The following is a 27,710-nucleotide window of genomic DNA, read 5'->3' as shown; positions in this document are numbered from 1 at the left end:
TCACCAGTCTGAGCAAGCAGGGGCATGCTGGGTAAGGCGGGGGAGTCGTATGAGGGATGGCTGGAGACTGGGATTGCAGGTACAGCAAAGCTCTTGAGGGGGTGGGCAAGGGCATGCGGGTGGGCTGGGCGATGTGGGGGCAGGTTGCTGGAGTAGCTGGGCTCTTCCTCGGTGGTGGTGGAGCCGTGGTAGCTGCCCTCTGGGTCAGCCATGATCTCAGAGGGGCAGGAGACTTGGGAAGATGCTGTAGGTGGAGGGAGGGGCTCCGAGCTGGGGGTGTTCCTCACAGATTCTGGAGAGGCAGAGGAACCATAGATGAAGAGGTTTTAAAACATTTACACAACCTTCTTATCCGTTTGGTGATGAGAATGGGGGTTGTTTTAAATCAAGTATTTAAAGCACGAAGTCACACTTAAACCACTAGTTAATCTAAATCTTCTCTAGGGTATCATTAAATTTCATCAGAAGGTACTGAAGACATTCAGTTCATTTATTTCAGCTCCAACAAACCGAATCAATTACAGATTTGTTTATCTTGTGTGCAATCTTCCTTAATGGGTCTGACTTTTGGCAAAATTTGCAAGCTAAATATATCAACTCAGATTCCACACGAAGCACAATCAGGGACCTAATTAAAATTAGACAATTATGGTGACAAAAATAAACAGCTGCAGATATATTTCATGCTGATATGAACCGTGTCTCCTGACCTTTCTAGTTAGCCTGGTGTGTTTACATGCAAAAAAAAAAAAAATGCAAGTATGAAATCTTTTAGCCATAATTTAACGGTTATGTGCAGCACAACACGACAAGTATTAATGAGTCGCAGCAATGAATTAGTCAGAGATGAGACAATTATGTCTTAATCCAAATGCTGTTCTTCTTATTGAATGCATCAAAACCGAGATTTCCCAGTTTTTGCGTTGTAAAACACATCCATTAACATTTTGCACCAAGATAGACTTCTGTTTGAGTGTAATTAGAATAGGATTAAGGTTAAAGACATGCGGTTCAACCAAGAAATGAGGATAATCTGGTAAGAATATAATTTACTGTGAGAGAAACCTGCATCGCGTTTATGTCTTACAGTGTGGAAGGAGTAAAACAGAATAGGTCAAAGTGGGAGTTTTAGGTCAAACCTAATTGAAAACTGGAAATTGGTATATATCGGGAGATGATGAGTAACACCGGTGGACGTACCATCATGGTCTTATACTAAGAAAGATACAAGTTCGTTTTTGAGCATTAATCTGAACTTCACTTTTCTAACTTTAAAACATTCTCTAAAATATCTTTAATAACAACCTGTACCTTATTTATTCTCTAAATAAGAGGTCTTTAACAGGGGGTCCACGACCCCTAGGGGGTCCACAGAGGTACTGCATGGGAGTCACCAAAATTTTGGTTGATTCCAATTTTTTTTTTTATATTCCCCCCTGCAATTTTTTCCACTAACTGAAATATCTTCAAATTCACATTAACATGAATCCAACACACTAAAGTAAACAGATTAATGGAGGCAGAAGATGTCTTTCAGTCATCAATGCTCACATTCAGCGACACACTGGAGCTCTTTCAATCTGGGAACCGTTTCATTCACAACACCTGTCCCATCAAACAGGAATCAGAATCAGAAATACTTTAATAATCCCAGGGAGAAATTATTTTTGTTACATGACTCCATCTGTAATAGAGTGACTATAGGACCATTTTGATGTAACACAATTTCATACAATATATATAATTAGGGGGTCCCCGCTCCATCTCGCCATCAGTTTGGGGGTCCTTGGCCTGGAAATCGTTAAAGACCTCCGCTCTAAATAATTTAACTACCGTAGCTTTAATCTGAAATATTTGAGTTTAAATTCCATCTGACAAACCCAACATGAACACCCCTTTCCAAATGCTAAATACTTAAATATCCAAAACTCATAAATGTGACAAAATGATGATATAAATCATGAATTTCAGATGTCTTCTCCAAATGCCATGTTATCATTGCTTTTAAACTTGGTCTCCCAGCTTAGATCATGCTGAAGACATCTGTTGTAGCCATTCACTGCTTCCTGGTTCTACAGCTAATAACATTTCGATGTATTAGGTAACCAGTGCGGGTGTGACTACATGATGGTGATGATGATTAACCATTATAATATCTCTACTCTAGAGGAAGTCCATCTTTTGAGTCAATTATGAAGCCAGACTTTGTTTGGATAAATAAATACTGAAGTTTCCCCACAATTTGAGCTGCACACTACATCAAACAGATACTGTTAATCTGTGCAATATATCTCAACTGCAAATGGACTTCCTGGATGTGATATTTAGAAGGCTACAATTATTCAAGATGTATTTAAAACTCCAGTTGCTATATTTGTCTAGTTAGATGGACATTTTCTGATTCTTTATTTAGACTATACTTAGATTCATCACCAAAATGCAAAATTTTAAGGACAGAATTTCATTTCTGATGATGGAAAATTAACACAAAGGGGAGGAATCATGGATATATTAAAATTGAAATAATCACTTTCATCTTAAAAAATCAATGCCCCGTTTCATGTTTTTCATATGACATCCAGCGGTTCCCCCTGTACTTTCAAATGATTCAGATAATAGCTTTTTGGGTACCTTTAGGAAGAAAAGAAAACATAATTTAGAGAAAATACAGTCATGGACTATTGGCAGTAATGGTGTTTAGACGTGTGCTGATAGATTATAATTCCTGTTATTCTGCTTCACAGTTGGTGTCACAAGATGCGGTGGTGTAAAAATCAACAATTTTAAATTGACACAATATTTCTCATGAAAGAGAAATGACACCTGGTATCTTGTTGCCGTCTGTATTTTATTTTATCAGCTGAGTTGAGTTTAAACTATTAATATAAGCCCTGGATATTAAAGTGAGTGCTTTTAATTCTAAACCCTTAACTCACAATGTTTTCGATTAGGACTTTTCATCTGGTGACCTGACTTATTTAAAAAATGAGAAAAATAAATCATATAATCACTCACTAAGATAGTTTAGGGTTAGGTTTTGTTTCTTTTCAAAACTTTAGTCAGATATGGATGCCCTAAATGTGGTACAAAGAGTCTTATTAAGATATATTTGACTGTATTTTACCTTAGCATATCAGCTAGACATGTTTGTATATTAGCTTTGTCGTTATCTCTGTGGTTAGCATTCAGCTAGCTGTTAATGTAAGCTAGGGCTAACTGATATGCTAACAGCCCAAAAAGTTTCTTTTATTGTCTGCATGAACAGAAAACACTAAATTTGCTCTTATTTTGAATGGAAAAATGCCTGCAAAGTGTACAAAAAAATTCTGTACATATTCTCTTATGTTTCCTTTTCAGGTTGACATGAAAGATGAAAGCAATCTAAAAACTAATGGTCCTTTGTTATAGCTGTCCGTCTAACTTGCCTGTATGAAAAATTGACCTGAATGACTGAGAATCTTCACCAGTACCCATTTAATTTGTTTTATCTAAGAAGAAATGCTGACTTGCATTGTTAAATATGGACAGTTTAACAGTTTATAAGCTGATCAAACTTGAACTAATCTAAGCAGAGCTTAGTTTAAAGATAGTTTGAAATTGCTTTTTCTCTATAAAGAGAACACAAAATGGACTATTTAAAATATATTACTACTATTTAGGCCACCCCAGACTCGCCAAACAAGTAATAAAAGAACCAAAAAAATGTATTAGAGATCCTTTGAAAAACAGTTTTTAAGCTGGGAATTGTTCATATGATTTATGAATATAGGAAAAAGTATAGATTCTAGATGTAGGTAGAAATCAAAAGAAGTGGAGCATAGATTGTTTCAACTGTTCTGCATTTGATCAACAAGAGACAAAAATAAATCAATACATATTTCAACTACATTATTATTTGAAAAACTAAAAAATAAACAATTTTTAAAGCACAAAGAACAAGAAAAATCTAGACCACAGTAAAGCTAAATTATAAATGCAACAACAGCTGCCCACATGTGGCCGGCTGAATCTAGCCATGCCCTCATGTGTATTTCTCCTGCTATCCAGCAGGGGGCAGTGTCTCACCTGAGGAGTCCACCCTTTCTAAATGGGAGATGGGGGTGGTGCAGGCGTGCGGGCGAGGGTGCCCGCTGCCTTGATGGTAGAGGTAGCCGCGTGTCGGTGATACCAGGCTGCCCATGTGATAATGGTGATGATGGTTATCGAGGGAATGGATGGGATGAGCACTAATCACAGCTGTGAATGGAAATGGACATGGATACACAAACACACAGGATGAGATGTTTAAGTCGGATCCAATCATAATGAACGGTGAGGACACACACATGCAGTTTCTTTTCAGAAACACTCTGCAAGTCTTTTTCACTCAGAAACTGATCTCAGAAGTAAGCTAATTCACAAAAATAAATAGTAAACATTTTATGAGAAGCATGAAATGGGATTATTTAAGCTTTTGATTTCTAGAGACTTTCTTTTCAAGATCTGACTGTTAACACATGTTTACAGACTTACGCTGAGGTGGCTGTGCGTCAAAAGGCATCATCATTTTAGGCCTCATCCCTCGGCGACCTGCTAGTGTGGACATGCTCTCGTCTGATTCGTGGCCTAAAAGGTATGGTGGAAATCAGCCAATCAGATTGCTATTCTAGCATTTTGTTTGTTGTTAATGATTCCTTGTGATCTTAATCAGGGTGCGATATTTCCAAATGTCACTCGTACTTGAAGGCTATCGTTACAATCAAGCGGGGCTTGTTATGTAATGACAATCATGAGCCATGTATGATAAAGCATGGGATGTTTTGCATGGCAATCACAGACAAAGACACATCCTTGACTTTAATTCTTCGACTCTCCTTCACAGGCTCTGTTGAATTTCCTGCTCAAATAATAAACTCTCTACTTGAAATGCCACTTCCTGTCTGCCAGACAGACTCAGACTAATGCTCAGTGTTATTATGAATATGCACTCAGGCAGCAAGGATGACATTTCAATTGTCTCTTTTTTTATTTCAACATTAACTTATAAGCCTCCCCTTTGGAATAAAAAAAACATACCTCTGTAGGAGTTGCGCCTCTGCTGCAGGTGGGGGTTGCTCTCCATTCCGCTGTCGGCTGGCGTGATGTCCTGTGAGGTGCGAGGGATGGGCGTCTCGGTCATGACGGGGTTGGGATCCGGCGACTTGTCCATAGGTTTCAGTTCCAGCCTCTCGTGGTGAATCCAAAGATCTGGCGGCTTCAGGTCTTTAGAATTTCCTTTGTATTTATGGGAGCTGTTTGATGACTTTGACGCAGCTCGCTTCCTGCAGGAGGGAACGGCACCAATGATTGAGGGAATAACCTGCTTCCACAAGCAGTGGCTGGAGAAAACAAATAGGATCTTACTTCTTCTGCTGGGACGTGCTGCGCCGTGTGCACAGCAAGGCTCCGACCACAACCACTATGATGGTGAAGACTCCTACTGCGATTATGACGACGATGATCAGGATATGATGTTCACCACCCCCGACACCTGTTTTACCTCAAGAGGATAGAAGATGAATTGGCTTAGATTTACTAAATCACATGCTTATCTACAGTCGGAGAGGAAAAAACTTAGTTTAAATGATTGTGGGTACAGTTAAGAGAAAAAATATCCTGAAGTCCTCAGAAGGTTGTGCTGTTTTATGCTTTCTGAATTATTCTGCGTCTTGTGAATGATTTAGGTGTCTGGACGGCTCTAGATGTGTCCCACCACAACATTTCCACCAGAATGGGGTCCAGCCATTGAGTGGGTCATTGCAGAACTGTAATTTGTTTCTTATTAAGCCATTGTCCTGCTGCTGGGCTGGAACTAACCCGTTGACAACCAGATTCTATCAGAGGCCAGTAGTTTCACAGATTACCTCATCATAGGGCGGCTGAAAAGCAGTTCTCTTAGAATCTGGGTGTTGTAGGTTCAGCATCAACTCCTGTTAAATACTCCACGTGTGTAATGGGGTGGGCATTTATCCCATTGTTTGTCATAATAATGATTAGTTCCTCTTTATGATAAGAAATTGGATATATTGTCTAAACTATAGATACGAAGCAATGATGATTAAAAACTCCAGAAACTGGGGGAGTTGTCAGAATTGTGCAATATTTTCAATCGTTGCACGCAGTTACAACTTAAACCGCAGGGTTTAAAAGTTTACAGCTCAAGATGCATGTTTCGCACACTGTGCGGCCTGACGCTCTGCTGCGATCTACCTGCTCTCACTACGTCCAAAAACAACACGTCGGACTCAGCGGCTAGAGATGGCGCTGGTCGGACTCGTCAAACTTGAAGAAGAAGCAGAACTCTCTTGTTTGCACATGTGCAGCGCTCGAGGTTCTGGTAAATCGGCTCGTAGCTCTGTTTCAACAGTTGGATTTGTCCATGAACACCTCACAACAGCCGACTGAATTTCAAACATGTTTGAATTTCTCCCGACCTAACGATTCCTGATTTGGAGGTGGCCGTCATAGGCTGATCGCCCCTCGTTTATACTGTGTATACTACACAACGTAGGATGCACCATAAGGCTGAAAGTTAGCACAACTGAAAAAATTCTCACACGACTGGAGAATCGGCCCGAAAAGGGTAAAAAAAAAAAATCATACAGTGTATGCCCGACTTTATTCTACTATTTTTCTTCTTCATTTTTTCATCAATTTTTCCATTGGGGCATTGACAGATGATTAAATGCTGTTATTATGAGATGCTTAAGGATTTAAATTATATTAATTTATGTCCTGAAAAGGACAAATTTGAATGTCTATATTCTTCAAGAGGATTATTTATGATATGAGGATATGACTCTGGCAGTAAGCAGTCACAGCCACACGGTTGCCTCGTAAAGACTCTAAAAAAAGTCATGCTTTTTATCTTCACTTTTATCATTTTCACAATAATATCATCAAATAAAGTAATAAGATTTAAAGGGCATACTGCCCAGTCCTCTATGTAATGTTTGTTTAATCAACATCATCCGCCAAAGTTCTCGCAAGTTCTCAAATAGGCCCTCTCTTGCGCTTTGGCAGTAAACTACTGTGCGTCCCTAGAAATTTCACGCCGACAGCGCAGAAGCATACCCGCAAAACTGGTTTGCAGCCAGACCCAATAAGACATTTGATGTGTGCGGTTGCAGAAGTATAATCCACCCTGAAGGCATAGACTACATGCCCTACACAGTTTTAAAAAATAATACTATACACATTTCAATTTTAGGAAAGTTTTCCTCTACACCAGCCCACAGAGATACACCTTTTTTAATAATATGCCAGACACATGGGGGCAGTATACCAAAAAACTAAAACATTTCTGCCAATAAGATTCCTTCAAAACAACCATGACTTCCTGTCAGAAATTAATCATGGGTCGACATCATGGATCAGGATTTAAAAAATACAAACAAAGAATGTCTAAAGCAATGTAACAATCGGTACCTGTGACAAAATGAATTTCTATCTCCAACGTACGGCCAAGTGTCTATCCATGTGACGCAACGAAGACATATTTGTCGCAGGAGGCCGGAGATTTTAAAATGCTTCTTTTTTTAAGTGATGTATAACATTTATGTGCATAGCCTAGAGATGAGGAGATCCACTGATTCACATCAGTGGTCCGACACGCATACGTTGGATGTGAGTGCACAGGTAGCCTGAATGGAAGCCTTTGGAACCGACAACAGTTACTTCTATGGTTTTCTCTTTGACTCTATGATATTTAGATAGTTTGTTTTTTTGTAAATCCTTCTCTTCTATAGATCATAAAAAATCCTGGTAATAGATTGCCGTGCATTCATCTTCTCTGATGTTGAAGTGGCACAGCTTCAGCAGCGCTATGAATGTTTTTTTTCTTTTTTATATGTACTGCTTTGCTCTACTGAAACCCTATAGTTTAAGCTAATAAATCCTCAAACCCCAACTTACTATACCAAATGATCATATGAGGTCATATCATGAAATCATTCTTTTAATGACACTGAATTGTGAACATGTGTGATTTGTATCGCATCATATCGATCATTCCCACTTGCTCATTATCAACCGATCATGTACATTAACTTAAGCACCCGGCTGCTTTATGTTTATTATCTGATGGAAGAAGCAGAAGAGGTACGCTTGTTTTGCTTGTGCATGGAAAAAAGACAGTTGACCATTAGGTCACAGCTTGTGGTACCAAAGTTTTTAGAATAATTTTTGAAGTTTTTAGCATCAAATTAGCATTGAAGGCCAATGGAAATCACAGTCCAGATAGCAGGTGGGATGAAGGACTTACCAACTGTACCTCTAGGGTCCTCTGGAAAGATGTTGCTTGGAGATCCAGGCTTTGGTGGCAGATTTGAAGCTGATTCAAACAGAGAAAAGCAAATAAGATTCCCAAGAGCTCCTGGCCATTTCGCCGGTCAACAAACTCTACAAACTAACATTCATGCAGTGCAACTTGTTATCAGCCCAGAAGATGGAGATCCTTTGAAAGAAAAGCATGTGAGATGTAGTTGGCAGTGATAAAGTGAGAAGAGGGAGTTTACCTTGGTCATTAGCCATTTTGTCAGAGGATTCAGCTTAACAGGCCAAAGGAGAGCAGAGAGGAAGAGACAATAAAAAGCAAAACAAAAAACGGTTAGCTGAGAGGAGCGGCAAGGGACGGCGAAATAAAGGGTGGACAGATGGAGGACCGTGGGGAGGAAGAGGGGCAAAACTAGAGGAATGGAAAACTTGTGAGGAAACCAAACGGTTGCTGAACAGACTGTGCAGCAGACAGAGCCGAGCTGATAAAAAGGAGCAAAGCGTCGATACAGAAATGATTAAAACTTCCCACAATAAAGCACCCATTGATTTCCCATACTAAAACGCTTTACAAAAAAATCCAATGGCAACTAAATAAAACGGCCCTGTTAAATAACTGAAATGAAAAACAAAATGAGCTGCGGGTGGCTCCACAGTCCAATTCATCCTAAACTCTTCAATAAAACCTTTGCCGCAGAGCAGACCTCAAACAGAATGACTCATCTATAAGCGATAAAGACGACTCAGGAAAGACTCAGGAAAGAAACAAATGAAAGCGAAGCATATATTTAAGTTAGTATGAGATTTGAACTCATGTCAACGCAAAAAGGGAGACACAGTGAGATTAGCAGCTAATAGGGACACTGACAGGCTAAACCTGCTGCAGGAATGGGGAAAGCTTTCAACCCGAGTTTAAACCGGAACCTTTAAGGCCTCCATGCAATCAGTCAGGTGTAGCAGAAACGTAACACCGAACATCCCGTTACTGCATTCCCAACATGGCTGCAGCATCATGCTATGGGGGATGTCATTCCTCCATTCCTAAAGAGCAGCTTTTCATGAAAGCTATTTCAGTGTCAGCTATTGAGCACAAATATCAGTCTGTAGACATTCAAAGCTGGTGAAGCTTTAACCTCAACAGCCTTTTCACTGAAATTGTACTAAAACTATTTGACTATTTGAACAGCCAATGAGCAGCTCTCATTTCATCTTTACTTCTATTCTATTCTACAACATTAAAAGAAAAAAACATTATTTTACTTCTAATTTTACAAATAAGTCATCTCCTTCATCGTGTCAGTGTTTAACATAAAATCCTGATAAAATACATAAAGGTTAATGCTTGCAACAAAATGTGAAAAGGTTCAAAGATATAATGGGTACTGTACTTTATTGTTGATGTGATTTTCTCTGTGCTAATATGGATATGACAATGAAATGCCTGAACCCCTGAAGGTAAATATTTAAGGAAACTGCATTTATAATCTATACAGCAGAAGTATTTTTGTAAAATCTAAAGGAGTGGAAAAGGTGGGCGAAATATTATTTTCTTTATTAATAAAACCTTGTTCAGATTGAAAATAATTTCTTTTTCAGCAGCTAGGCTTCCAATTAACTGGGCTTATCTCTGAAACAAACTTAAAGCAAAAAGACACAACTAAACTATTTATTCATTGCAAACCACCATCATTATTTAATAATTCCTCAACATCATTAATTGCCTTATTGAACCGCCCTCCCATACCAAAAGAAACTTTTTATAGTTTTTCCAGTCATTTGAATCCTCCCTGTTTTCACTCTCATTGCTGGAACGTTCTCTGGGAGATTTTAGAAACTTACTCTTGGGAGTTCGGAACTGAACGGCCTCCGACATGGGCCCCATTCCTTTGGAGTTCCTGGCCTGGATCTTGAAGTAGTACGTTGTGTCCAGCGTCAGCTCCTGGATCTGGTGCGTGAGGCGGTTCCCCACCACAGGCTCAATGACCCAGTCGTGGACCACTGCGTTTACGTCTGTGCTGTAGTAGATAATGTAACCTAAAAGGACCAGACAGTTTTTATTTGCTATGAGTTACACAAAAGGAAATAACTATTAATCTACTTTTAAAAACCTCCCATTTCATCATGTTTTACTTATTGGTTCAGTCATAATAATGTCCTTATTGATAATAAATAGGTTCACAAAAAGTATTTAGCATGTAGAATTAAGTAACAGTTTTTAAATGAATTGTGGAATTTGGAGGTCTTCTTTAATTTTGCTTTGAGCAACAAATTATTCCTTTAGAAGCACTTTTTTTAGCCTGTAAGTTTAACTTAAAACGTTGCATCAATAATATATTAAATATAGTTAAAAATACACAGACATTTGTCATGTCTCAGGCTGTAAGAATTGTGACTGGATTTAAAGCGTTTAAACTCTTTATTGTGAGATAAAAAATAAGAGCCCTAAATAGTACCTTTACAAGAAACAGGAAAAAATGTTTAGAGAGGCATCGTTTTACAACTTCAAGATATTTCTGATTTAAAAAAATACAAGTTAAAGGGGGTTTAAAAAAGTTTTCTTTCTTTGTTTAATGTTTCTTTCTTTGTATTTAACTAATCAGCTACAGAAAATTATCATCATTTCCCTCTCAACGGTCAATTTCAGATACATATTTAACACACTTTTTTCCCCCATAAAAGCAGTAAATGTGAGATGAATGTTTCGCACAAACCAAGGACTCATCAATAAGCCTGTAAATAACATTATTTCTGCTTCACTGGGATTAAAGACTCACCTGTAATTTTTCCATTAGCTTCAGACGGAGGCTGCCAGTTCACTATTATGGTGCGAGGTTTATTCTCTTTGCTCACGACGGTCACATCTTTTGGAGCAGAGCCGGGGGCTGAGACACAGAGAGATGAAATTTAATTCAGTTTATATTAGAGCTGCAGCTATAAAACCTAAAAATAAATACATTTCAGGAAATTGACATTTATAAATAAATGTTTTCAATTAAATAATAAAACTATTGTACTTTTTCTATATGAAAAATAAATGAAAAGAAACACGTAAAAATGTACAATATATATGTAATGATATACGTATATAAATATATAATACAAAGATTTTTTAATCTTGAATAGAAACGTTTTTTGGTTTTTTTTTGCAGATTTTTATCGTAATTGTTGCTGCAAGTAAAATATTCTTTCAGCAAACGGCAGGTTTTAGAGACTGTTTACCATTAGTTAAAAAGTATTTTGATAATTGTTAGTTTATATATATGGGGAAGTGTTGGCCTAGAGGTTAGAGCAGTGCTCTTGTGCTCTAAGAAGGTTGCAAGTTTGATCCCCATAGCTGCAAAACCTATAACCCCACTCTGCTCCCCGGCGCCGCACAATGGCAGCCCACTGCATCCCCAAGGGGATGGGTTAAATGCAGAATGAATTTCCCCATTGTGGGACAATAAAAGGATTTACTATTTCAATTTATGTACATAAACTAGGGCTGAAAAACTAAAGTGCATCATAGAACCATTTTTTTTTTGCTCACATGTGCTAAACACTTCCACTTAGAAATAAGTTTCATATCCTGTTTGATATTCTCTATCTAATCTGCCACATAGCAGCTTTGTTCTGTTCAAATGTGAAAAATGTGAAGAGCATAATGCATGTTTTCATCATCTTCACTGATTAATTTATGTCTGTATCAACTTTGTATTAAAAAAAATCTTCACGGTTAGTCCAATACATTCTTTTTCAATGGAAATGGGCTCTCTTCTCAATTTAGCTGCAAGTTGCCCCCTTTTACTTGCTCAATACATATTAACCATACAGGCAGCACAGTATCTTTCCCATTTGAGTTATAAAAAGTTCAATTTCCCAAAGCAGCCAATGGGGGTTGTCGTATTGCAAGTTCAGGGATCAACGACGTTTCAGTCTCTGCACATAACAAATGTTTATGTAGGAATATGCGCTCATGTGTCTGTGGTATTTACTGGTTTCAAAGGTGGTTCCTTGAGCTGTCATGCTCCATGTGCTGGAGCGGCGTCCCTTGGTCACCATGACGGAGAACTCGTAGAGCGTGTTCGGCTTCAGACCTGTCACTACGTGGTTCAGGCTGGTGCTGTTAGCCATCTGGAGGGTCAACAAGCAAAAGTCAGACAAAAAGAAAAAAGCAAGAATTTAGTAATACAGAAAGGATGCTGGACAGTCAGAAGAAAAATAATGCACTATTTATGAATAGAGACAAAAAGAAAGGCTTTTTTTTTAAGGAGATTGTAGCGAAAACACTCTAAACCAAAACAATGCAAAATTGTCTATTATTAAATTTAGAAGCTTGAATAATTTACTTTATGATCTGCAGATTGAAAACAGTTTTCTGGTGAAATATGCACACGGCAAAGAGCCAATAAGGTGAAAAGAAATGTACTTTAAAATGCTTGGTGATGCCTTACAAAAGCTGACATATAATCTCATTATTTACTAAAAAAGAAAATCAAAATGTTTAACATTATTCAATATTGGATAAAAGTTTCCTTTCTGAATTGTTCTATGCACAACATAAAAAATCAGCTAAAAAAATAATAAGTTGGTAAGGTTTTCAGAACTAAAATAAATTAACGTTAGTCAAACCACGATCTTTTAGTGTATCTATTAGGTTGATCTATATATATATATATATTTAAAGATTTATTTTGAAACTTATAAGTTGTGGTAACAATAGGGAAGGATGACGTTTACGAAGATATAAAACTCGACTGTTTTCTCTGTTGTTTTGTGCTTTTGTTCCTCTGTATATCAGACAGCAGACGAGCAAAGTGATGGACTGAATACTGAATTGCTCTTTAACGGAACCACAAACACGCTTTGAAAGAATTTCAAACATCCCATAAGAAGTCTAGACACAGAAATACTTCAACGTATAAAAAAACACCTTGTGGATCTGTTTCAGCGGTGTCTTACGCAATCATTTTACTTTTTCTCCACTGAGTTGGTTTGTCGTAAAAAAATTGCCATTAAATATAAGTGGGAGGATGAGGTTTACCAAAGTAGCTAGTTGCCACGGCAGTTCTGCACCGGGGGGGCTGCCAAACAGAGGGCAGTAGGGTAAGACAGCAGACCACTCTTTAGCTGCATGCAGCCGGCATTAAGAGCATTCATCCCCTCAATAATGCACAAGCCTGTCTGGTTAGACAGGATGTAAGAGAGGCATTAAAGTGACAACGCTTCTGTTGTTTCTGGAGAACACCGTAAAAATACAAGGATGTACAGAATGATGTTTAGTAACTTCTTGATATATTGCATTTCATTAACAGGACAGGAACATAATAAGTCTGAGCTGCTCTTTAATTAATATCAGGCTGAGTGATTCAGACCACTTAGAGGAGCCACTTCTAACACAAGCCTGAGCACATGGAACTTGTGTTGCAGATTTACCGTATGGTAAATTCATTGGACAACATTTAAATACTGCTCTCCCTCTGTTTTACTCTGAATAACAATAAACGAATCATAAACCTCTTCACGTTAGCATCAGAGGTGTTTATAAACCATCAGCCCTTTGCAGGCTTTTTAGGCACCGCTTGTTTTTTTTTTTACTTTCTAGCTTGTGTTCATGCGTTTGAGAGAGTCCCATGAGTTGGCTGTATGGGGAATGCATTGTCAGATCTACACCCTCTTTTTCTGCTTCTGTTTGCTTGTCCTTGTTGAATAATTTATGAGTAAACGCAGCCCCTTTATCTGAGCTCTGCTCGGTCACTGGTTCACATGCATGAAACCGGCAGCATGCAGATATAACAGCCCCAAAGTGGAGATGCTAATCAAGTTAGGTTGAGAATTAATTTGCAGTTTATTTTCTTTTTCTTTTAAATATGTTAATCAGCTGTTGCATAAACTAAAACATCCAACTATAAATAAATATCAACCCTCTGCTGTGCTGGGGATCAATATTCATGGTTCTTCTATTTCTATTCAAGGAAAAATCTTCAAAACCCATTTTAATCCTTTATAGAGAAAGTTACCCTTTTTGATCCCTCGCATATCCCTTATAAACGGAGTCGTTGGTCTAGAAGCACAAGATCTATATCCACCCATTCAGAAAAGACACTGCTGCATGGCTGTATATCTTGTTTGGGCATTTAACCAATTAGATGAGCCCTTGAATGATAGATTACCTACTGTAAATTAAGTTGAAAAACGGTTAACAAGTCAAGAAAAAAAAAAGGTAAAAAGCTAATTGAAAGTTCAAATGTTAATAAGCATAGTTAACAATTATATTAAGGTTTAAACTAAAAAATATAAGTGTCAGTATTAGCATTAATGCCTCTAAGGTTATGTTGTACCAAAAAATTTGTTTCTTTCACTCTCAGAGGGTTTTTCATTAATTTCATATAGAAGCACTTTGTTTTATTTTTCTTAATATATTCGGGCAAGATGGTATTCTTGTTATTACATTTACATTCATTTTTGCTATCAAAATATCAATATTTTTTAATGTTACAGAGATAATAATGTCTTTTCTTGGATTCCAATAACACTATTGGCTTGAAATTTAGAGTTTCAAAGTATTTCACTGAGTGCCATATAAAGGGTTAAAAATTAAAAGAGTAATTCTCGCCATTTAAAAATCCTTCTGAGACAACAAATGATTAAAAAAAAGAGTAATCTATTTTCCTCCCATAGGTGCATGCTAAAGATCTCTAATCTGCTTCCATCTGCAGCAGCCAAACACATATGGTCAAAAATATACACAGACAGTAAAAACTCTGGACTTCTGTACACCCCTGCTGTTTTAACATCAGCAAGCAGCACATTCCCCACTGTGTCCCCCGCGAACTTGAAATATGCTGTTTTATTACTTAACCACAACTTTACTTTAAAATAAACATATAATTAAAACACCTGCAGGCTCAAAAACCTATTTTCTGAATATTAAAGATTTCCCAGCTTTATTTTAGAAAGAAAAACACTCCTAAACAACCACTTTCTGAAGTTCACATCCATCGCTCTGACTGCAGGAACCTGTAAGTGTCGTCAAGTGGATATTTCCCTGCAGCCGTTTACCAACTAACTAAGGAACAAACCTCTTTAGTTAAATGGCATGTTCAGATAAAAACCTCAAACACATTGATCATCATCACTGAAAAAATAAATTCATTGTTTTATTGCTTTTTTTAAAAACTGAATCAATTTACTCGAACTGTAGGAATCATGAGCTGCAATAATAGGAATTTATTGAAAGACTTTTTTTTATACATTGGTATGAAGGATGCTAATAAATGTGCAGAAATACAAAACGTATATTTCAATAAGTTATATTACTGTGTTTTATAGCTTCTAGTGAGAAAACATTAAATGAGTTTATCTGGGAACTTGTATGTAGACCTATTTGAAGGAAAATGTACCACGTTATTAAAATACAGAAGCGAGTAAAGCGTCTGTTTCTGGCTTTATTGCTCCGATGGTTGAATGACGCCAGATGTTTTTCTTTCTCACACACGTCAGCATTATTTTGCCCCTGAGGTCCTGAGCAAACCTGAGAATACTAAATCCAGTCATGTAATGTTGTGGCTTTTTGTCTGCAAACCATATAATAGTGTTAGCATGCACCACAAATTAAGGCCAAAGAGAAATCAGAAGCTACTGAAGAATAAAATGGGGTCAGTTTTCTTGAGTTAAATTTGGAATTAAACAAAAATGATTATTTTATGATTTCTAGAAGCAAAAATAAAAACCAAAATCTCTTACCTTTACTTTAGTATTGGCTGGGATGTTGGTCTTCCATCGCACCGTGTAGTGGCGGTTATCTGTGATCTTCTGGTTCTTAGGCAGCGAGTTGTCAGCCCACGTCACCCTGATGGTGTCATGGCTCAGCACGGAGGCCTGCACGCCCACGGGAGGCATCATGGGGCTGGGGTCTGGTGCTGGGGTGTATTGGGCATGGAACAGTTCGTACAAGTCAACATCGGGGTCTATGGGGTCTGCGGGTCAGGCAGTGAAGCCCGCATGCAATGCACACAAATATTAAAAAATGAAAACAAACAAAAACAGGAAGCGTGGTGCGGAGGAAGAGACAATGGAGGCAAAGCAGGGAGGAGAAAAAAAAAAAGGTTAATGAGTTAAAAATGAATGTCGGTGATTAGGAAGGAGGGAAGGGCATATTGGGTAGTAAATGTGCCACAAGGGTGGGATTGGGAAGGTAGAGGAGAAAGAGAGAAGACACTATTAGAAAAACAGACCTCTACAACAGGCAAATCTACAGAAGTGGTTGCTGTGTAAAATCTACTCAACAGTATGTGATGCCTAAGTGACTGCAACATTACAGAAAGAGAGAGAGACATCATCTAATCATGACAGGATCGCTGCAGATGGGAAACCAGAGAGAAAGAGGTTCCTACATGCAACCACTCATGTTCATCACAGTGTATTGACAGTGATTATTTTGACCCGTTTACCTTGTCCAGCTTCACAGAATCGCATTTTTTCATGCAAAGAGGACGAGCAAGAAGGAGCAATGAGTTTGGATCAGTGGGCTTTTTCTGAAGGGCAACACACAGTATGTCCTTCAATACCTCAACGAGGCAATCCACAGTTTAAGAGTTAGTCCAATGGCGGTGTCGGGGTGAAAACAACTGGTCACTCGGACAGGGGGGAATTATGCATTATTGCTGCTTCTGCTCCGCAACTTGAAACCGAGTGAACTACTCTACTGAAAGCTTGCTGGAAGACCTTTCCAGATATAAGCCTGTCCTTATACAAACTGTACTTAAAAACGTATTTCAGCAAGAAACAACATGAAAACGGCATAAAGTTTCATTAGATGCGCAGGTTAGAAATGTCCAGCTTTGCATATTACAGGGATGCCGTGTCATTCAGAAGTAAAATGCACAAGGCTAACACACAGAGCACATTAGGGAGATTGTGGAAGCCTTCTGTGGCTCAGAGCCATATCAGCTCTTATTCATAAGACATCGACTTGCCTGATTTAATATGTATGAATCGCAGCTTAACTCATTAATCTGCGGGGTTCATCCACTATTGTGTCAAGACTTCAAAGGAGTTTCTGTCTTCCTTTTTAAACCATCCACTTTATTATTTCTAGATAGTTTTTTATTGGAGCACACGTTTATGTTTTCAATATAAAAACACAAAGAAAATTAACCTGAATATATTTGGTAAAAGATTTCTTTCATGTGACGATACTTTCGTAGGATGAAGGCTGAAATAATTCAGCTTATAAATTGCCTTTATGATGCCTATCTATACATAAGGCATTGGTTGGTTAATAGCTTAATAACAATAACTCATTTATCAATCGATTAGTAGAGTTAAAGATTTGAAGACATAAAGAAACTTTTCTGCAGATAAAGGTCTCTGGACAACACACAATAGATATGAGAGGCAACAATCAGGCTTTTTATGGCCAATGCAGATTATTTTTTTTTTGTTAAACAACCAGGACCTGTTGCTTTAGCCCTAATGCAAAGATGAAAAGTCTTGATTGGCGAGTGTCCATAAAAACTAGAGCAATGTGAACTGGGTGCTTTGCTTCTCCCCCATTTGATCCCATTCAGCCACAGAGTACGGGTCTAGACGGGACCAGGGGTCAGTAACAGTCAGTTTCTGCAGGATGAGTGCTTTAAAATGGGATTCTGGTTTTATTGCTCTTGTTTCTGTACTTGGTTATATTGTGACTGGAGAGAAAGCTTTGCTTGGCCACCCGTGATGGCAGACCTTCTCTTCATGATCACTCGTTGATCCTCCACAACCCGTCTCACTCCATTTGACAACACTTTGTACAGATGCCCCCATTATATTCCCCAGACAGAATAGTGTGTGTGTGCCCAAGTATTTTTTCACCTTGTAGGGACAGTGGAAGGACAATTCCCCAGGAATATGCTCCTTTGTGGGCCTTAGAGGTACCAGTCGACTGGTTCCCATCAGGAAAAGTTATCAGATATCATGGATGGGGGTTAGGTTTTGGACAATAATATGACTTGAATTTAGGTCAGAGCTAGGTATGCATTAGTAATGCATGGTTTAGGGTGAGGGTCTGGGTTGGGCCAAAGCAATGAATGCAAAATGAATGGAAGTCAATGCAAAGTCCTCATATGGATAGCAAAATGTAATGTGGGTTTATTTGAGCTACAACTGGGGGCAGGGTAGGGATGGGAATCGAAAACCGGTTCCTGTTCAGAACTGGTTCCGTATTTTCCGATTCCATGGCATCGTTTGGCAGCTCGCTGAACGATTCTTTTTTCGATTCCCGCAGCACCAGAGCCTAGAGCGTCGGCTCTGGGGAGCACGACTTACGTCACGTTTTTTACGTAAGTTACGCAAGTTACGTAAGTTACGCAAGTTACGCAAGTTGGAAGAACTATTCGAGGAGGAAGAAAACGAGCTGTGGTCACTTTGTGAATCAAAGCCCCGTCTTTCCTTAGCCCAGAGGGTGGATCAGGAAATCCAGCTCTATAAAAGCTTGCCCTCCATCCCCTGCAGGGATAGCGCCACACTGTGGTGGTGGAACAAGCAAGATACGCTGCCCTTGCTATCTGGACTGGCTGAAAACTACCTCTGTGTGCAGGCTTCCTCCACCCCATCTGAGAGGGTGTTCTCCACGGCTGGAGACACCTTAAGCGCTGAAAGATCCTGTATCCTTCCAGAAAAAGCAGATATGCTCATCTTTCTGCAAAAGAACTGTTAATTTTCCCTACTACTGTTTTATAATTAGTATTTTTGTTATTTAAAATAGGTTATTATCCCATCATTTGTTATTAGACATTGTTGGTTATTAAGTTTGTTCTTGTATTCATTTTTCATTTAAACACAGATGTTACTCCAGTTTCACATTTCCTGTGGACATCTTGATCTTGTTGAGTTTGTAAGATTGTGCAATAGTTAAGTAAACAAAGTTGATGCTGATAATCAAACTGTTTGTTCTCCTTTTTCCCCCAAATTGGAATCGAAAAAAGAATCGATAAAGAATCAAATTGTTTCATAGAATCGAAAAGAGAATCGGAATCGTGAAAATCTATTCAATTCCCAACCCTAGGGCAGGGTATTGTCAAATATTCCCCCATTTCGGGGACCTACAGGTCCAAAGTGGTCCAAATGGGGAAATTCAATTGGTCCCCAATTAATTAGGTTTTCTTTTTTATGTTGGGATTAGGTATATGTTGGTAAGAGTTAAGATTGGGGTAAGGGTCTAGGTTAGGCCATATGATTTGAATGTATGTCAAAAGTAATGAAAACAAAGGATGTGTATGTGTGTGCTTGTTTTTGGCAGCAGAGTGAGGACCAGGGTTAAGGGCTGGTTATAGCAGTGCGTCGCAGTAAGCTTGTCGCAGATATTTTTGATTTATACCCAATATTGAAGCGCGTTCTGTGCTATGTTATTCTACGCCATGACGCAAGAGGGACAATCACGAATTAGCTGTGGGTCTAGATACGGCCGAGGCGGTGAGGAAGTGGGGGCAAATTTGTGTGACCATGGGTACATGAGGCTTAGGGTTAGGTACAGACTGGTAATGGTCAGATTTAGGGTTACTGTAATAGATAAGGTATAGAAAGGGTTTAAAATGACTAAAATCATTGGAAGTCGATGGGAGTTTACATAAGCAGAGAATGTGTGTGTGTGTTTATGCATTTTCCAAATCCAAGCATTCATGTGGTTGTAGACGGGCCCTGAGGTATTAAAATGGCATTTCTTCAGCCAGCTTTGAAGAATTAGCTTTGCAGTATTTACAGTGTGAACACCCTGCAGGACAGAGTGACCTGATGGAAAAAATTGCAACTCTACATGTGAAGGAAAAAACCTCCCTCGCTCCCTGCGTCTCGGTTAAAGACGTCGCCGTCACACAGTATTGAGCACAGCTCCTTCTCAGCCCAAGTTCACCAAGTTTTCCTTCACTTTTTTCCAAAGTGAAGTACTATGTAGGTCAGCCCGTCTTTTTAATTCCGACTTGAACAAACTGGCAGGAAGGGAACGCACCCCCGGAGAATTCGGCAGAAGACGACAGTGGTGGGCTTTGGTTCTGCTCTGGATCTGACGGAGGGGTTGCCAGAGCCACCACGGGGGGTCTGCATGAGTGCAAAGAAGGAGTTACGATGAGAGGGGAGCTTTTTAGAGAGAGGGGTGCGCTCTGACAGTGTGTGGGTTGCCTGCTCATACACATGCTCGCCCCCCTCCGCCTCTGAAAGCGTGTTGATGTGACTCATGTCATCAGGCATCCCGCCCTTCTTGTGTTCCGTGCTGCAATAGCACTGCAGCAGAGACAAACTGCAGCGATCAAGGCTGAGTGGAGAGGCGGGCGCAGACCACATTCTGGGACGCTCCGGGGAGCATGCGCTACTCGCCTTCTTGCACTGTCACACAAACTGCATGAACTCAGCCAACATGTGATCTAACTGGCAGGGTTTGCACTCTCAGGCACTATGGCCTGGGACCCTAACTCTGCCTCTAATTGTTAACTGGGTTGAGATGTGAGGCTTGATGAAGCCGATCAGGACGATCCTTATTATTTGGATAACAAGACTGTGCTTCTCTGAGACACTTGAAAGAGACAAACAAGGCTTTAGAGGCTTTTAAAGAAATTTCTAAACCAATTTTTAACAACAGAATGAGATTAAATAGACTAGAAATATGATTTTAGAGCTATTTTTCTTTCTATTTGTTCAATTGATTTTTTTTTTACATCAAATAATACCCTATAGAAGAAAATCAGTTCTTCGTCTTTATGAATCGTTACTGTTTACGGTAGGTTTTAAAGCTAAAATTAAAAATAAACTGTTGGTGGTTTGAAATTTCCAAAGGCAGATTTTGAACAAAGGTTGTTTTATTATCTTGTCATATTTTTGGCTCTAAATGACTTTAACTCATCAGGACAGATGGCTTTTTGGATCTGAAAGGTTGCAGACCCCTAACCTCTTTAAACCCCCTAACCGGTTTTAAAGCATTTACAAATAATAACTCAGAATGCATGAAATTCACACTGGTAAAATGTTAGACATCGTTGGAAGCTTAGATTCTCCACAATTCAACCACCTAGTTAATTTTATGGACATAGCGAGCACCAAAGCACAATTATAGCAGCATGTCGAACTGTAGCATGACAAAGCAGCCACAACAAGCAAGCATGTCTTTATTACTGCTGTTCAAAAAAGACCTAATATTTTCGAGAATAAAAAACCCCGACTTTGAGTCATGTTTGAACTGATGCAAGTCAGGCTTGATGCAGCTTCTTTGTTTTACCCACCCAATTCTCATGTATATATTCAGAAACTAGAGGCTGTTAGCTTTAAAATAATGTATCACACATATAATTTGGGCATACAGTTCCTCAGTTATTTGCTTTTCCATTTGGGTATGCAAATAGGCGAATTTCCCAGAAATGAGGTGGATATTAGGAGGCTTAACTATGAAAATCTCTTAAATATGTCTATTTACGCTTGATGCGTCCACGAGGCCGCATGGAGCACCTAAGAAAATTTGCAACTACGCGGACTGATCCGTGTGGAAAACATGGCAAGCGTGCGCCAACTCGCAACATCTAGAGGCAGCGAGGTGCACGAGAACGCAGGGACCCTTTTTCCACCTGGATCCCCGCTCTTTTTCGCCCCCATGTCCCTCCGTTGTCGGACAAACTTGCTCCCACTTCCTCACCGCCTATTTTTTAATTTTCCTCTTTTGCGTTGTGGCGTGGAATAGCATAGCGCAGATCACGCTTCAATATTGAGCATAAATCAAAAATATCTGCGTCATACCTGCGACAAGCTCACTGCTATAACCAGCCCTTAAGGCTCACTCACCATGAAGGTTCAACTGCAACAATTTGCCTTCCTTAAATACTGTTTTAGAAACTTACATGTAATAATCATTTTAATCTATTTCTATACCTTTCTGTTGCCGCTCTGGCTGTGAGGTCTTTAGAGCTGCCAATGGATTTTTCTCCCAGGAGTATCTAGCTATAGCCTTTAACCCCTGACCAGCTTATTATTTTCCCTGTTCTCCCACCTGAGCTGTGCAGCTCCTCCAGAGTTCCACATTGCTCCATCTGCTGCATTTCTTGGTCTTTATGATGTGTTTTATTCTAATGTTCTCAGACATTCTTCTATAGAGCAGCTGGTCTGTATTCTGAGCCTAAGCTTTACAAAAGTCAGAATTCTTGGTTATTAAGGTAACATCTAAAGAAAAACTATTGCAATGGATTCTGTTTATTTTAATATTACCAATAGAAACACTGTCTGATTCCTATAAAGCTAATCTCCCTTGCAAAGTAAGCTTTTCTGTAACATTTCTGTCTGCAAATTCAAATCCATATTCCAAAATGTGCTCCCTGTTCTAATAATCAGATCTGCTAACATAGGTGTAGCATCTAAGACCCAGGTCATCTGATTAAAGGGAGACTTGGGTATACTTACTGCCGCTGTGAAGAGAGTTAATTAAAGCAGCAAGACAGACTGATGACCCATTTTCTGCTCAGTAATTTAGAGTCGAGATACACCGAGTCTGATAATGATGTCAGGTTAGCGAGAGGGCAACGAGAAAAATGTCAGCTGAATCCAGAGAAGCGTGAACAGCACTTCTTTTTATCCTCGGTGATCAGGAGCAGGAAGCTGAGCTCCAGAATGAAATTTTCTCTCCACTGTTTTCCTTCTCATTCACAGTTAAGTAATTAAGGGTGTTTTTGTTTTGTTTATTTTGTGTAAAAAGCTGCAGGTGTGTGCAGTTCATACCTGACTGCACCCTGGTGGCTGCGCTCTCGTACACAGGGATCCCCTCCCCCACATTGTTGAAGGCCTTCAGCGTGATCACATAATGGGAACCGGAGTCTGTAGGAGGAGAGACAGAGGTCAGTGAGGGAGACAAACCGATACAGCCAGTCTAATCAAGCCCAACTCCAGAGACTCTCTACTCATTATTGCACAGTTAGCACAAGGAATATTTAAACACACTCGCTCTACTTGCAGTGATTGTCATGACAGCTTTATTATGCATGATGGGATATTTGCAACACTGCTTGTCTACTTTTTTTACCTGCTTCTGGACACTGTCCTAGTTTTTCAAACAATGATCAGATCACTAATGCATATGTCTGAACTCTTTGCTTCCTGTAAAGAGAACATGTAAATCCTGTTGTCTAGTGCATCATTATGACATAAAATAACTAATCTAGAAGGTTCTGAAAGATGAAATCCAACAGCATCTTAATAGATTAGGACTAAATCAATTAAATGTTGTTTAGACTCACTAAACAAAGACTAATATATATAATTAGTGTTTTTCAGGCGTAAAATGAAGGAAATTCCTAAATTAAAGTTCTCCGCAAATCAAAATATTGACTAAAACCAAAAATTTTTTGGTTCTAATAGATTATTTACATCCTGTTTAGTAAAGCTGGGTGGAAAGTTAAGTAGAAGGAAAAAGTGTTCACACAGCAGAGATAATTGCAGCCTGTAGAGGATTGTGAAAGATATTTAATTCAGGAGTTTGAAGGAGATTCACATGGTTTGAATGGAGGCTGGAGTTGGAGCTTCAAGAGCCACCATTGTGGGACATATCCAGGAAAAGATGCAACATTTATATTCTTTCTGTTAAGCTTTTGCTAGAGATAAGGTCAGAATATGAGCCTGGCTGAGCTAAGGAGAAATAAGAGTGGAGTTTTACACAGTGGCCAAACATTCTCTTCTTGAAACAAAGTTACATTTCGCCCTTTATTTAAAAATCCAGGTAAAAGAGTGTTGAGGAAGAAGAAAGGCCCAAAGTAAACATGTTTATAGAGTTTATAGTTAAAGTATAGTACAGTGATGCTGGTATTTTGTCTTTGATCAGTATTTCACAAAAATTACTTTTTAATAATTCAACAATAAAACATTTCTGAATTAAAAAGCCTCGCTTCATCCGTTTCAAATTTTCCCAGAAAATCTAAATTTTGGGGTTTTTACTTTCTGTAAAACATAATCTTTTTAAAATTACAGAAATCAAATTTGAAATTTCAATTACATTTTTGTGTAATTGATACCCCTTTTTGTCCTGGGAGCATTAAACGAGCTGACCTTTAACGAGTGTGTCCCCATCAGTCCAATCAGTGTAATTAGTGGCTCGGTAGTAAGAGAAGATCTAATTCACTCCAAAGAATCCACTACGTAGCAGGAATGAACCGTTTGACAGCATCTGCTTCCTCATTCATTAGTAGATTAAATGCTATGTAACACATCAGACTTGACATGTTTACCTTCCCAGGAACATGTTTGCGGCAAGTATCCATATTCAGCACAAAGACAAAGAGTCCCAAAGGTCTTATCATTATCTTATTAGAGCTTCGTGAATGATCATCAAACCTGATTATGTTTTCAACCAAAAGAAGCATCATTAATTTCTTGGAAGTAAAAAAAATCCAACCAATCTGAGCAATAAGTGGCGTCTCCAGAATGAGAACCATGCAGATAAATGTAGTGTTCATACTGAGGTTCTCAATGGTGTAGTAGCGCTGCTTGTGGTCCACTTTGATGGTCTGAGCGTGGGGACTTCCGATGCCGTAGCTGATGGTGTAGCCCCGCACCACGATGTCCTGGTTCTCTGGTGGCGTCCAGCTCACTACGATGCTGTTGACCAGCGGGCGGACGTGGAGCGAGCTGGGTTGGTCCGGCACACGGGTTTCTGTTGGGAGTAAATGCAGGAAAAGGAGTTTAGGGCAGATCTGAATGTACTCTGATTAGCAGAAGCACACAAAAGGGTTCTGGTTTAGCTGAGACTGGTTACCATCCAGGTCGCTCTCAAACGTCTCTGCTGGGACCCACTCGGTGGCTGGTCCCGTCCCGTTTACAGTCACAGCGGAAACTCGGAAGGAGTACTCGGTCCCAGGCTCCAGACCTAAATAGGAAACTCAGACTTAGCAAAGGTTTGTTTTTTTATGAAAACATTCTGGAAATCTGAGTCAGGCTTTATTAGTGTTTTGTTCCAATAATCGTGAACCAGCAGAACAGTGCAGCTGGCTTTAGGTTCAGCAGAGGGGTAAACAACTTTCTGTTTTAAGCAAAACTATTCTAAAACGGTGAAACTTAGACTTGTCAAATTTGAAATGAGTTTTCCTAAAAAAAAAAAGTCCAAAGTCTTTAAGTCCCAGCTTTTAATGTATGATCAATTTTCTCCAAAATGCACTATAAATGTGGTGTTCAGATTTAAACTCCTTCCCCAAGATAGTGCAAACCGGGCTAAATGATAGTGGGAAAATATAGAACCCTTCAAGATATATTAATAAATGTGAGCGTGCCCAGAGTTTTTTTTACAGCCTGTGTACTTTTTTAAATGTTTTTTTAGTCTGTCTTTTGACTTTGTTTCTGCCATTGTGTTTTTATCTTTTGTACGTTGACCTTGAGTGTCCAGAAATGTGCCTTTGAAATAAAATTTATCATCATTATTTTATATCTATTCATGTTAAAATTAAAATTTGTTTTCATTTAACTGAGCAGTTTGATTTTAAGGAAAAAAGAAACATCTCTCTGAAGTCAACAGAAATTATAAGAAGGATAAGCAATTGAAGAAATATTTGAAAGTTTTAATTTCCATGTAAATAATTATCCATAACCTTCTTTATATTTGATGACCAAATCTACATCTGCGTTTGGAAGACCTCCTCACCATCACCCTAATCTTTAATTCTTTTCACTGTCAGATTTTCTGATAGATTCCATCCTGAAACAAGGGGGAAAAAAATGTATATTTTCTGACTGAACCAAAAGTTACTAAATTCTAACTGAAGTTCTTTCTCTATTGATGTTGATCATATTATTTTTATTAACCAAACATTAATATAACAGCACCTCAGTCTGTTTTTGTATAATTTAGAGAGCTGTGTAAAGGTGTTCAATCAATTAAATAAAACATAATAGGCCTCCTGAAGGGTTTTCTCACTAAATCAGCTAAAAGAAAACCTGATGATTCTCAGCACCATTTATTTTTAGAAGCTGGTTCTGAATAAGCATCAGTGATTTCTTTTCTTCCAGATCATGCGTGGTGCCTGGAGGTCTCCGTAATAAGCCACACTGTTGCCCACGCGATGCTTTTTAACTAGAATTACCAATCCATGAGCTGGCTTGGACTTTTGCTGCCTTAATAAAATCCTTTTTAATTTTATGGTTTAACTGTCAATGATTTTCTTGAAAGCTGAATGCTTTTTTTTTGTTCCCTTAAAGTAACAGAAGACACAGAAGTCCTCTTTCAGCCAGCTGAACGTCAATGTGCAGTAAAGGGGTAAGCAGGGACAGCCTGGTGATCCTGAGCTTCCATCGCCACGGTAACGGGGGCTTCTCAGACTGACAATCGCTGCAGAGGAAAGTAAATATTCTGAAAAATAACAACTTAGCAGGAGGGGTGAGCGTCTCTCAGCTTGTCCCCCCGGATGGATAAAGCTAGATGGGCTCAGGTGCAGGGAATATTCTATGTAAAATGTTTATTTAAAAATAAAAAAAGAGTAAAGGTTGAAATTTCAGCTTTATTCAAAGTTTCAGTGCTTAAAAAAAAAATAAAAATCTAAACCATTAAAATCCAGAGATGAACACGAAAAGGAAAACTGGGCTTCCAGAGAGCATAAAAAAATGTTGCACCTCACATTGATTCATATTTTATAGGGATATCTCCCTTTGAGAGGGCTGCAGGTTTCAGTATTTATACATGTGCCTGTTGACAAATGAGCTGTTTCTGTATCAATTTGCAATAAAATCCGTCATTGTCATCATATTGTGCTATTTGTAGGCTCCATTCTAATTCTCTAGTCATTTCTCTGTGCTAACTGCTTTACTCACTCACCCAACCGCTCCCCCTTGAGGGGGTCTACTAAAGTCCGCCTTACCATATATGCCTCCGAGGCAACAACGCATCTTTCATAACGCTTCTAAACCAACAAACACCACCCTGTTTCACCCCCTGGAGTGTTCTCCAAAATCAACTTTTAAGTGTAAATTCTCTTTGATGCAGCGCACAGCGGGAGGCGGGGCCACTTGAAAGTTGCTGAGACAAAATCTAATATTAATCACTGTTGCTGTGCGCCTCTTTCTGGTGATTTTGTGCAGAATGAGGCTGGTAACAGTGTGTAATCTTTACATAGCAAGGCTTGTAACTCTAATTCAATGCGTTTAGATGAGGCTCAGACATACAATCCAACTGAGTGCGTACATCAGGTTCATCAGGAGTTTGGATTCTAAATATTGCAGCACATCAGCTGCAGCAGACAGTTGTGTTTCGCTGGGAGAAACTAGTGTCTGATAGCATGAAAGATTTAATCATTAGGATATCCAAAGCATCACATGGGGACACAAAAATCTCTCATGATGCAAAAACCTAGATTAGAATTAGGTTACGTTATATAACTTATGTCACATCATAATATTATTTGATCCTGAAACAAGAACAAACTGCAAATCATCCAAGGGATTAAACTGAC

The 27,710-nt window shown here is 38.9% G+C and overlaps 1 protein-coding gene across 13 annotated transcripts in view; it reads right to left on the bottom strand.

Moving 5' to 3' along the window:
- Nucleotides 1-27,710, bottom strand: part of neo1a (neogenin 1a) — a 241,761-nt gene that overhangs the window by 3,900 nt on the left and 210,151 nt on the right. For 5 of the 13 annotated variants that reach the window (XM_038289794.1, XM_038289800.1, XM_038289803.1 and 2 more), the window contains exons 14-27: nucleotides 25,031-25,141; nucleotides 24,734-24,928; nucleotides 23,005-23,100; nucleotides 16,018-16,250; nucleotides 12,267-12,405; nucleotides 11,067-11,174; nucleotides 10,132-10,326; nucleotides 8,535-8,567; nucleotides 8,282-8,350; nucleotides 5,383-5,518; nucleotides 5,056-5,300; nucleotides 4,513-4,605; nucleotides 4,066-4,236; nucleotides 5-292 (exon numbers count right to left, since the gene is read on the bottom strand). In XM_038289794.1, coding sequence (XP_038145722.1) covers nucleotides 5-292; nucleotides 4,066-4,236; nucleotides 4,513-4,605; nucleotides 5,056-5,300; nucleotides 5,383-5,518; nucleotides 8,282-8,350; nucleotides 8,535-8,567; nucleotides 10,132-10,326; nucleotides 11,067-11,174; nucleotides 12,267-12,405; nucleotides 16,018-16,250; nucleotides 23,005-23,100; nucleotides 24,734-24,928; nucleotides 25,031-25,141 — 2,112 coding nt within the window. The remainder of the gene's footprint in view (nucleotides 1-4; nucleotides 293-4,065; nucleotides 4,237-4,512; nucleotides 4,606-5,055; nucleotides 5,301-5,382; nucleotides 5,519-8,281; nucleotides 8,351-8,534; nucleotides 8,568-10,131; nucleotides 10,327-11,066; nucleotides 11,175-12,266; nucleotides 12,406-16,017; nucleotides 16,251-23,004; nucleotides 23,101-24,733; nucleotides 24,929-25,030; nucleotides 25,142-27,710) is intronic. The other 8 variants (XM_038289799.1, XM_038289808.1, XM_038289805.1 and 5 more) reach the window with 6 other exon arrangements.

This window comes from Cyprinodon tularosa, unplaced genomic scaffold (genome assembly GCF_016077235.1).
Source record: "Cyprinodon tularosa strain WSP-4 unplaced genomic scaffold, ASM1607723v1 ctg272, whole genome shotgun sequence".
Classification (NCBI taxonomy): Eukaryota; Metazoa; Chordata; class Actinopteri; order Cyprinodontiformes; family Cyprinodontidae; genus Cyprinodon; species Cyprinodon tularosa.
Note: the sequence above shows the minus strand (reverse complement) of the source record. Positions and strands in the feature narration are given on the sequence as shown.